The sequence below is a fragment of the Sus scrofa genome, chromosome 5, assembly GCF_000003025.6.
Source record: "Sus scrofa isolate TJ Tabasco breed Duroc chromosome 5, Sscrofa11.1, whole genome shotgun sequence".
NCBI classification, from domain to species: domain Eukaryota; kingdom Metazoa; phylum Chordata; class Mammalia; order Artiodactyla; family Suidae; genus Sus; species Sus scrofa.
In genome coordinates, this window is record NC_010447.5 from 41918746 (window position 1) to 41931344 (window position 12599).

At 40.1% G+C, this 12599-nt stretch overlaps 1 protein-coding gene across 10 annotated transcripts in view; it reads right to left on the bottom strand.

The window, feature by feature from the left end:
* Nucleotides 1-12599, bottom strand: part of BICD1 (BICD cargo adaptor 1) — a 246058-nt gene that overhangs the window by 21135 nt on the left and 212324 nt on the right. For 3 of the 10 annotated variants that reach the window (XM_021092080.1, XM_021092075.1, XM_021092076.1), the window contains one exon: nt 1207-1215. The exons of the other annotated variants lie outside the window; for them this stretch is intronic. In XM_021092080.1, coding sequence (XP_020947739.1) covers nt 1207-1215 — 9 coding nt within the window. The remainder of the gene's footprint in view (nt 1-1206; nt 1216-12599) is intronic. 10 annotated transcript variants of the gene reach the window in all.

Genomic DNA, 12599 nt, shown 5'->3' on the forward strand with positions numbered 1-12599 from the left:
ATACGGCTAGCTGATAAAACAAAGCAACAGAATCTGTATTTATTTCACACCTTGCAAAAGAGAAACATAAAAATGCCCTTCAGTATCATCAACTTTCTGCTTCTGAACAACTTGCAATTAAACCATGTAACCAACAGCCAATGTAGGAAAGACATGGAAGACACAGGAGGAGAGGGTGATTATAAATACAGTGGCACCAAGAGGTAAAAGTACATTTTGCTGCCAGATTCTTACACCAATTCAATACCTTTTAGAAAATAATTTTTTTTTGGTTGAGAAATGACCTTCCCAAGAGCAATGTCAGCTGGCACAGAGTTAATTCAGGATGGTGTGATGGTCTGTTTTCATTAAACAATGCCAATAATAGTATGTATCAGATGAAGACCAGCTATACCTTTGAAATGTGAGAATTAATTCATCATCAAAAAGAACAAAGGAGAAATAAGTTAAACTACAAATAAGAGCCCACTAAAAAGATCAAGCGAAAATACATCTCAAACAACAAAAAAATATACGAGACACCACTCAGTGAAATGTGTTTGATTTTCTTAATATATATATATAGTATTATATATATAGTAATAATTCAAAAAAATTCATTTCAAAAAAATCAACACTAGAAAAATATTCTGAGAAGTTCAGGGCATCCTCTTCTATAAAGTGATGCTTCTGAAAATTATAGACTTGCACCAATGTCAGTTTTTTCTTGAATTTTTTTTTGTCCACTCCCACAGCATGTGGAAGTTACCAGGTCAGGGATCAAACCTGCACCATAGCAGCAACTTGAGGCACTGCAGTGACAACATTGGATCCTTAACCTGCTGAGCCACCAGGGAACTCCTTGGCTTTTTTTTTTTTAAGAAAAAAATACTGATAACAAGTAATCCATAATATGTAATCAATATTTTCAAGGGGAAAACAACTCAGAAACTCCAAAACTAAACCAAATGTTTCAAAATGCACTACGTCCCCACAAGCCAATTAAGCCATAGGTATAACAGTTAAAGGAAAAGCAATATGTTTAAACATTAAATATTTTTATAATCTAAGTTTAGAGAGGGTGCTTATTCAGTTGGCAAAGAAGACTTACAATAACAAGCTTCCAAATGTAGAAGTATTTGATTTGTAGAAATTTAACTGAAACAAAGCTCTTCAGAAATAAATCTAATAAAGAAAATAACGTTCACCCAGTTTAGACAAACTTACCTCTTTTTGCTTTTGATGTCAAGTAATGCATAAAAAGAGAAAAAAATTTATGTTTAACTGATTCTACTGTCATAATGGCTTATTCCATAAATACCTACTCATCATAAATGACTATCCTACACTTTTTTTAAAAAAAAATAGGATCCTATGAATAGAGGCTTTTAGCTGAAAAGCCAAAAATAGGTATTTAAGATGAAATACTCAGCATCCACACTGGGTATCCCTTCCTCCTCTAAATTTCTAATTTAAGTTCTTATAATCCAAACTGACCATACACTGATTTTTAATAGTTAGGAAGGCAAAATTTTAAGTGCAATGAAGAATCGGGAGGTGAGGCTCAGTTTAGAACAAAAATGGACTAGATGAACAGCATCAAAGCAGCAAAGAAGTCCTTAACATGAAGAAAAGTCTATCGCCTTCAACCAAAAAAAAAAAAAAAAGGTACCAATTTTACATCCGCTAAAAGCAGGTTTAGTTAAAACAACTGTCTTGATCAACATCATCATCCTGGAAAGTAAATGTATATATTTTCAAATAAAATTTTAAATCATATAAATGCAGATATTGAGGTTTTAGAAGTTTCTTTTAAATACTTATTTTAAGAGCAACAATCTAATCTAGTCCATCTCTCAGGAACATTCACTGACAACTGTGGCTACATGAAAGTCCCAGCTCAAGAAACAGTTCCCCTGAAGGAGACCTGATTTGTGAATTGGGCACACTGACAAGACATAAATCATGCATACACTGAAAAGAAAAAGTCTGCAGAGTCTAGTAAGGATGTGGCCAAAAAAACTTGGCTGTTACAAGCACAGGTCACAAAAAACTTTACATTGATGATATGGAGAGAATATCAATGACTTTCTTTTTGGCTGAAAGGTGACAATGAAATTAATGGTTATATGACATCTTTATGACTTTACATTTACTTTTAAAGTAAACAACAGAAAGGAATAAAATCAACCATTTTGAATTGTGCTTTTCTTTTTCCCTCGCATACCTTTTGGGCATAGGACACTGCAACAACCAAGAAAACCAAACAAGCATCACTAGATGACTAAGGGGAGGGATGTGAAAGAAAGAACATGCAGCTGTGCAAGAGGAAGAAGAGAGGGTGCAGGCTGCTTCATGTTCATATAATGAATACGGTGCACTCTGGATCTTTCTGGTTGATTAGCTGTACAAGCTTAACCACTCAGTCACTTTTAGCCTAGGGGTAAGTGCTACGGAACTGCATTTTCACTACATGATTGAAAACAAAGAAATAGGAAGTAGGACGTGTAGGCTTTCCAGGAACCACTCATCATTTGCATCATGCTCCCAGCCAGAACTCAGCAGCTCCCTCAGACCCCACCCAAATCGCTCACAGTTCAGGAGAGCCGCTGAAGCCAGGTGTGACACGTGCAAAGGTCCACTTTTCAAACGCTTTAATATCCCTCAGAAGAGTCTGATTGGGTGCCATGTTGATGGGTACCACGGAAGTATTTCTCAATTAAACCAGTGTCCCTCCCCACCACCACCAAGTGTAACAACAAAGGTATACTTTTACTTAAAAAAAATTTTTTTTTTGTCTTTCTAAGGCTGCACCTGTAGCATAGGGAAGTTCCTGGGTTGAGCTGGAGCAGTAGCTGTAGACCTACACCACAGCCACGGCCACGGTAGATCCTTAACCCAATGAGTGAGGCCAGAGGTCGAAATTGCATCCTCATGGATACTAGTCAAGTTTGTTCCCACTGAGCCACAACAGGAACTCCTAGGTATACTTTCAGAATCAATCTCATCAGTTTGGGGAAGGAAACCAAAGTGTTAGCATGCTGCAAGAATTCAGCATGAACTCTGGAACTCTGCTCTTTCCTGACTTGTATGGTCAGTTCATAACACATAGACACCTCAAATTGTTCAAAACAAGTTTGTTCTGTTTATAAGGTAACGGGAATTTTCCTTTTTGTTGATAGAAACTATACCCTATGGTGCTGAAATATTTTAATATAGTTACTATTCAGGAACAAGAACTGTACACAATGAGCTCCAGTCCCAGTCATGGAGAGAATAATTTGTATTCTCTGAATTGAGAATCTCAGAGTCAGAGAAGCTCATTCAGTATTTATTCACAGCTGTCCACATAGCCTTATCAATGTAGAGGAGAGCCTACAGTTGTTAACCTAAAGATTGATTTCCCTGGGGCTTTTCTTAACTTTTTTTTGGGGGGGGGCATACCCATGGCATGCAGAAGTTCCAGGACCAGGGATTGAGTCCATGCCACAGCAGTGACCCAAGCTGGAGCAGTGACGACACCAGATCCTCACACGTTAGGCCACCAGGGAACTCCCAACTGTGGCTTTTCTTATTATGTTTTTCTTAATATTTCTATAGACAGAAAACATCCCTTTGAAAGCTGCCATATAATGTCCAAGGGAATGCTTATAATTAGAGAGGTTTTTATAATAGAAGTTGTTATGTAGTTACAGTTAGGACAAACAGTAGAATTCAATAAACTAGTTGCCAGCAAATTAGATTAAATAGTGTGAGGAGCTGATGGCCATTTCCCCTGGAACACAATAAGGGAGAAGCTCCAACTGCTCATCAGAACAGAGTACTGAAGTTCCTGTCACAGCTCAGTGGTTAACAAACCCGACTCGTATCCATGAGGATGTAAGTTCGATACCTGGCCCTGTTCAGTGGGTTAAGGATCCTGTCTTGCTGTGGCTGTGGTGTAGGCCGGCAGCTACAGCTCTGATTTAACCCCTAGCCTGGGAACCTCCATATGTGGCAGGCGTGGCCCTAAAAAGACAAAAAAAAAAAAAAAAAAACAGAGTACTAACCCTCCTTTTTGCATGAGGGGCTTTTGGACCTGAAGGCAGGGCCATGCCAATGGCAGATGGTTCTAGTACCTGACTCCTGGGCACACAGAATACCAAAGAAACTGAGGGTTAAGTGCTGAAGGTAAGTAACTGATGGCAGGTTTGTGGAATAAAGGCTCTTCTTTGACTTGGGAGGGAGGTGCATGCACAGGCAGAAGGTGGTAAGATAATGTGAAATTTTAAAATTCAGTATCTGGAGGAGTTCCCTGGTAGTTCAGTGGCTTAAGGTTCTGGTGTTGTCACTGCAGCAGCTCAGGTCACTGCTGTGGCTCGGATTCGACCCCTGGTCCAGGAACTTCTGCATGCCATGGGAATAGGCAAAAAAAAAATTTAAAAAATAAAATAAAATTCAGTATTTGGACTAGTTTGTCATTTGGGGGGAGAGGTTGGTTACTTCAGTGATCTATGTTCTAGAAACCAGTTCTAGAGTTGCCAGTCTTTCTGCTTGTTGATACTTTTTAGTGAGCAAAAGTATCATTTGGGCAGGTTTGGGAGGAAGCTAGTTATTGTCGGGAATGTCCTGGGCCTTCCAGCCCATTGTGCCTCCCCATGACCCTCCAGACTCAGTCACCTTCTGGAGGCCTTTACCTTCAGCACCACATGCAGGACACAAGCATGATGTGATCACTTTTGCCCTAAATATGTAACAATTAGCCATATCAAATAAGTAAATATGGTTTCAGGTAATGGGTATATTAAAGAAAGACTGTAGTTTTTTAAAATCCTTGAGGATTTTAATTTAAAGATTTCAATTCCGTGAGTTCCCATCGTGGCACAGTGGAAATGAATCCGACTAGGAACCATGAAGTTGCGGGTTCGGTCCCTGCCCTTGCTCAGTGGGTTAAGGATCCGGTGTTGCCGTGAAGTGTGGTGTAGGTCACAGACTCGGCTTGGATCTGGCGTTGCTGTACCTCTGGTGTAGGCCGGTGGCTACAGCTTTGATTAGATCCCTAGCCTAGGAACCCTCCATATGCCATGGGTGTGACCCTAAAAAGACAAAACATAAAATACATAAATAAAGATTTCAATTCCCATGGGATTAATTTTTAATAAAACTCAAATGACTTTAAAGTTATAGTTGTACTAAAAGAGTCAACACGGACTGAAAAATGTGATCTAATCTAATATGCACATTCCTGCTGCAGTGTTGGTTTTCATGTTGACCCCTCAGTAATGAAATAATTCCGTCATTTTATCATAGCTTATTTTGCTAACAATGTTGATGTTTTCAATACGAAATCTTTTTAGAAAATGCAAGTTCTAGATAGGATACCTGACAGAGGAAGGAGTAGAAGATAAAAACAAAAATAAAACAAAGATGCTAAAAAAAAGGGGGGGAGGGTAGTTCCCATCCTGGCTTCGCGGGTTAAATAAGTACACGACTAGTATACTATCTAGCATCTGTGAAGATGTGGGTTCGATCCCTGGCCTCATTCAGTGGGTTAAGAATCTGGCATTGCTGTGAGTTGTGGTGTAGGCTGCAGACGCAGCTCGGATCCCACATCGCTGGGATTCTACCCCCAGCCTGGGAACTTCCGTATGCTGCAGGTGTGGCCCTAAAAATACAAAAAAAAAAAAAAAAAAAAAAAGCCAATAGACCTGTGGCCATCAAATGTTCCATTCATTAATCACTGCATTATTTTTGAGTGGCTCCAATTTGTATCATGGAATGGTTTACTTAGTACTGCCGGTATCTTCTTTTTTATCTTGAAAAAAGGAAAACAAATGGAACTCACCCTAAAAGAGTTTGATGTGTTTCCAGTTTCTATATAGTGTCATTAAACTCTGCCATTTAAAATTGGCAGGATGCCATTATAAACATTTTCCAGGCACAAACATTTTCCAGCTTTAAATAAATAACACAGGCTTTTCACAAGCTTGATTACACCAATTAAAGAAATTTAAGTTGTTTTATTATTTTAAGAATATTTAAGAAATGTTTCCTAGTATATCTAAACAATAGGAATTAAATTCTTACACTGACAAGGAGACCTAGTAAACAAATAAATGAGATGCTAGAGAAGGGCATACAAACATTTAATATGTATCTATTTAAAAGAGCATTGCCACCAAGACAAACAAAGCAGAATCAATTTGCAACAGCAAGCATTTAGCCCCATATTTCATTTTAAAAGACAACCTAAACATGTGAACTGTAAATCTTATTTTAAAATTAGATATTAGTGATTAAAATTTAGATTTCTGTGCAGAAATTATATCCAATTAAAACCATTGGTAAGTAAGAAGGTCTAGAACAGTTGCTCTTAGCCAAATCTGCCTCGAACTCTTTTAATTTTTTTTGGCTTTTTAAGGCTGCAACTCATAGCAAATGGAAGTTCCTAGGTTAGGGGTCCAATTGGAGCTGCAGCCAGCTTAAGGCACAACCACAGCAATGCCAGATCTGAGCCACGTCTCCGACCTACACCACAGCTCATGGCATTGCCAGATTCTAACCCACTGAACAGGGCCAGTGATTGAACCTGTGTCCGCATGGATACTAGTTGGATTTGTTAGCACTGAGCCACAACAGGAGCTCCTGGCTCTTGAACACTTGAAATATGGCTAGTTCAGATTGAGAAGTACTGTCAGTGCAAAATACACACTGAATTTCAAACACTGTGAGAACAGACACAACATCTCATTAATTGCTTCCACTGATTGCATGTTGCAATGATAGCATTATAGACATTTGGTGTTAAAATGTATTATTAAAATTAAGTTTATGTGTTTCTCTTTACTTTTTCTCATATGGCTACTAGATTGTTTTAAATTGCTGGAGTTCCCTGGTGGCCTAGCAGTTAAGGACCTAGCATTGACATTGCTGTGGCATGTGTCACTGCTGTGTCAAGAATTTGAGCTCTGGCTCAGGAACTTCCACATGCTGTGGATGTGGCAAATAAATAAATTTTAGGAGTTCCCATCATGTCTCAGTGGTTAATGAACCCAACTAGTATCCATGAGGATGCCATGAGGATTCAGGTTCGATCCCTGGCCTCATTCAGTGGATTGAGAATCTGGCATTGCTGTGAGCTATGGTGTAGGTCACAGACGCGGCTCAGAGATGGCGTTGCTGTGGCGCTGGGGTAGGTCTGCAGCTGTAGTTAATTCTACCCCTAGCCTGGGAACGTTTATGTGCTGCAGGGGGGCCCTAAAACAAACAAAAAAATTTCTTTAATTACATATGTGGTTCACATTGTGTTTCTATTGCTCAGCTCTAGTCTAAAGGTGAAACAGTATTGTGGCTGTCATTTAATTGTTTGGCAAGATATATTTCTATTCTGCGCATGACATTTCAAGTTTTCTTAAAAGGTTCAGGTATATCTTCCTTCTCTTTCCTCCTTCAAACCTCTGGATAAAAATAAACAAAAAGATGAATATTAGTATGAAAAGATAAAAAGACAAGCTATGTTAAGTGAAAAAATAGCACGTATGTTTGTGCCAATGTCATTGTTAATACATACATAAAATACTTATGAATATATATGCATATATTTAAGTGTATATTTGCTTCTATATGTACAGATGTTTCTGAAATCTGAAAAGATATCTGTATTTGGCTGGGCACAACTGTGGCAGAGAGAACTACTTTCTATTTGTACACCCTTTTGAATTTTGAACAGTCATTATCTACTGAAAAATATACTTAGAAACTATAAATGCACGTAAGAAGGAATAAGAGGGAGTTCCCATCGTGGTGCAGTGGAAACGAATCTGAATAGGAACCATGAGGTTTCTGGTTCAATCTCTGGCCTCGATCAGTGGGTGAAGGATCCAGCATTGCCCTGAGTTGTGGTGTAGGTGGCAGACGCGGCTCAGGTCTTGCGTTTCTGTGGCTATGGCTGTGGTGTAGGCTGGAAGCTGTAACTCTGATTCGACCCCTAGCCTGGGAACCTCATATGCGGCAGGTGCAGCCCTAAAAAAGAAAAAAAGGTGCAGCCCTAAAAAAGAAGGAATAAGAGAAAGTAATAAGTAAGGAAAGCCTAAATATTTATATGCAACCTCTTACTCTAAGTGTATTATATGGGTTCATAAATTTTGCCCTCTAAAGTGAATATTTTCTTATAATTGCCTTGAGTTTTAGCCATTTACATATTAAAACAACAAAATAAAAAAAACTCCAAATGATATACATGCTGCCTGGATTAAATAATAATAGAAATGAAACTTGAAAATTTTCCAAATTTTATTACATCACCTACATTAAACCACATCTGAAATGCACTATAATTCTGTACATTAGAACTGTATTTAGAGATGATAAACCAGAATAAAGCTGCATATTTTGAGATATTGTAGGAAAATTGGACTAATTACCAAGGACCCAACAAATCGAGGTCAAATCGAGGTCTACTATGTGCCAAGTGCAGTGTAAGATCCTGTGGATTAAAAGATTAAGAAGGAAATTTTCTGCTCAAAAAACTTGTAAACTCATGGAGGAATCTGATTTTAAAACAAAATGTGAGGGTGCTGTCTGTACTGAGACAAAGGGGACCAAGTGGCTAATTCCACCAGGTGTAGATAAGGAATCAGAATTTTTCAGAATTTTTATGCACATAGTGGTAAGATTGGTATATATGATACACACAGCCTAAACATTTTGCAAGAGAAAATAAGGAAGGGGAAAAAAAATCCTAAAACTCCAGAATATTTTCATATGAACCTAGTTAATCTGGATGAAAATCAAAACGTTCAGCTACCTTGGAGGACATTTGATATTTATCTAAATAAGCAAATACAGAGCTATCTGGAAAAAAGTGAGATATATTTCTGTATTTTTCAGTTTTCAATTAGGTGTCTGTCGTTATAGAGATGGACAGATTCTAAAGAAGAGACCCATCTCCTAGCTGCTGTTTGTATATTCCAACCCAATTAGGTAACTGTTATTATAGAGGTGGACAGAATCTAGAGATATGTTTCTCAGATGCCATTCTTGGCACATGCCAACCCAAGACCATTCTATGCTAAAAGACTTCCTATAAAAATGGAATTGCTACTTGAAGAAATACTGAAAGAATTGAAAAGAAATTTGAGGGTGTTGCACATTTCCACTGTGAAATAAATCAGAACTAACCTAGAAGAGAAAAATACTCTTGCAGCATACATGATCCACTAAAATTTGAAAATTTAAACAAATTTTTGATTGCATATTACATTGGGGCAAGATAGAAAAATGTATGTATAAACATGTGGTTAGTAATTTTGTCAATTAGTTTTTGTTTTTTGTTTTTTTCAGCCACACCCATGAAGAAATTCCCAGGCCGGGGATCATATCTGAGCCACAGCAGTGATGATGCCAAATCCTAAACTGCTAGGGAAACTCCTGAATTAGTATTTTTGAATTAGCTTTTCCACACCAAGGGCAATAGGCTCTAATACCAGAAAATGCCCAAGCCTTCCTCTTGTAGGGGAAATTCCATAGACGCTATGTTAGAACAAATATAAGGAGTTCCCACTGTGGCTCAGCGGCTAGTGAACCTGACTAGCATCCGTGAGCATGTGGGTTCAATCCCTGGCCTCCCTCAGTAGGTTAAGGATCCAGCATTGCCGTGAGCTGTGGTGTAGGTCGCAGACATGGCTCGGATCCAGCGTTGCTGTGGCTGTGGCATGGGCCAGTGGCTACAGTTCTGATTGGACCCCCAACCTGGGAACCTCCATATGCTGAGGCTGTGGCCCTAAAAGAAAAAAGACCAAAAAAGAAAAAGCCTAAAAGGTTACAATTTTCGGAGTTCCCATCGTGGCACAGTGGTTAACGAATCCGACTAGGAACCATGAGGTTGCGGGTTCGATCCCTGGCTTCCCTCAGTGGGTTAAGGATCCAGCATTGCCATGACCTGCCTGTGGTCTAGGTTGCAGATGTGGCTCGGATCCTGCATTGCTGTGGCTCTGGTGTAGGCTGGTGGCTACAGTTCCGATTGGACCCCTAGCCTGGGAACCTCCATATGCTGAGAGAAGCGGCCCTAGAAAAGGCAAAAAGAAAAAAACAAACAAACAAACAAAAAAAAAAAACGAGCAAACAAAAAAAGATTACAATTTTCCACAGAATGTTGTTCACTCTTGCTATTTCAAGAATTGATCCCTGTGGGAAAAAAAAGTTCTGTGGGGGGAGCGTAACACACAAAAATGAAGAAGCCTCTATAGGAAAAAATACACTTATAGGCAAAGAACCACTGAGGCTATTAGTTCAAGAAGTACTTCAAGTTGCACTTGCCAAGCTCTTTTCACAGACAAACCACTGGAGGATGAAGGGTTAGAATATGTTGTGTGTACATAGCACACACCGGCTTTTACCAATTGAACTTCTCTGACTTCAGACACTTGAAACATTCATATTCCTCCACCACCTCTCATCTTACATTTCATTAGACTCTGTAGGAGCTTCTTTCCCTCAGGTGTTATAGTAAGCAGATATGAGGTAGGAGGTAGATGGGCCCCTGCGCTGAGAAAAGCTGGGACTTGTTAGGCTGAGCAATTTGGGCCTTGCTTCTCTTTGACACTTCAAGGAGAAAGTTAATGGCAGGAGCTGAGCTCTGCTGGAGTAAAAAGATAAGATGACCACTCATAGAGTCAAGGAGACCTTCCCAAATCCACATACGCAAAAGGGCGATACCAGTCCATAGTAAGTCCTGATACTGTCCCATAACCCTTTGCTCTGGGATCCATCTTGGCCAAAAGATGCGCACGCATATCAGGGAGGGCCCTGGGTCTGGTCAGGTGTGAGAAATAAAAAGAAGATAACTGGCCAAAGGAAAACAAAGACCTGGAAGAACCGTCCTGTATAAATCACCTGTATGAGTGATTTAAATCACTTCTCCGGCTTGCTCCTCATTTAGGAGGACGCCCTCACCTGAGCTCCTCTTTTGCCTGTGTGTTACTGCCTTGCTTCCGTCTTAAACTATTTCTCTGTGTGCTCTCCCACATGTTGTACTGTGTCTAAAATAATAAACTTTGTACCTGCTTTTAGAGTCTCTGTCTCCTTGAAATATTCTTGCTTTCAACAGAGGGCAAGAATCTGGGCAACCTGCTTTTAGCCTCTAGCTAGTCTAGTGGCTAGGATCCCTGGTTTTCACCCAGACTGCCTGGGTTCAAGTCCTAAGCAGAAAAGTAAGATCTCATTTCAAGCCATCACTCCTGATGTCTCTCTGAGATCAGATAGGGTAGGGGTCCCTGAGAAAGAAAACCAGGCACGGCTTTTTTGACATAAAGGAAGCCATTTTTACCCTAAGCCATTTTGTGACCTAAGCCTGGCCTTGAACAGGTCTTAGTAATTAATGGTCTTGAGGGAACAAAGTAAAGCAGAAACATTGCCTGTTGTTAGGCAAGAGAAGTAACAAAAGCAGAGATGACCTTTCAGTTGTAGACTCCTAGTCCTGTGTCAGTGGTAAAGATTAGCCTGAAGCACTCAACCAACCAAAAGATTGGAACCTAAGGAATGATGGTGTTGACTTTTTCTGACCCTCGTGACTTTAATCAACTTAATCTCGGACTCTGCCTACCACTTGAGCCCCTTCAGGAATATTTCCCTATTATTGCTTGGAGAGCCACTGCTTTGGGAAAGACTCTTGGCAGTCTTCTCCTTACTTGCTGCTGTAAATCCTCCTTTCTCTCAAGCTTTGCTTGGTTGTGTCTTTTGGCTCAACACCCACCAAGAGGCGAACCCAGTTTTGGGGGGTAAACATCACCCACATCTAACCCATTCTCCACCTCGCTGTCAGGATGATCTTACATACTAAAGATTTGGTCCTCTTCTTAAAATTCTTAACTGTGTCCTTGGAATAAAATCAGCTCTCACAAACCTGACCCCCTGTTTTCAAGTCCCCGCCTGCCTTTCCAGTGTCATTTCCTGTCATTCCCAAGTCCTGCTCCAGTTTCCAGCCCCAAGCTCATGGCCTTTGTGCGAGCTGACTTCCTTTCCTACAAGGCGTTTCTCATTACCCACACCTGCAGCCCCACCGCTGCCTCTTAAGGCTAGTCGTCTATCATGTCCAGTGCTTGCATTTCTTCTGGAAAGACTTCCGCACCACCCCAACTCTTTTTTTATTTTTTATTTTTGTCTTTTTTGCCGTTTCTCGGGCCACTCCCAAGGCATGTGGAGGTTCCCAGGCTGGGGGTCGAATCGGAGCTGTAGCTGCCGGCCTACGCCAGAGCCACAGCAACTCGGGATCCAAGCCTCATCTGCAACGTACACCACAGCTCATGGCAATGCTGGATCCTTAACCCACTGAGCAAGGCCAGGGATCGAACCAGCAACCCCATGTTTCCTCGTCAGATTCGTTAACCACTGAGCCATGACAGGAACTCCTTCACCACCCCAACTCTTAAGGAACATTGATTAATATCACTACTTATTTGCCTATCTACCTGCCTGATAGACCAGGAGTTTCTCGAAGAACAGAGGTGGTGTTTTACTTGAATATCATTACATTATACCAAAAGCCAAGAAAAGTGCCCGACACATAGTAGGTACACAAGTTATTTTGTTAAATTTTGACAGATGAGTGAATGGGAAAATGAGTTGATGAAAGAAATGTGGTT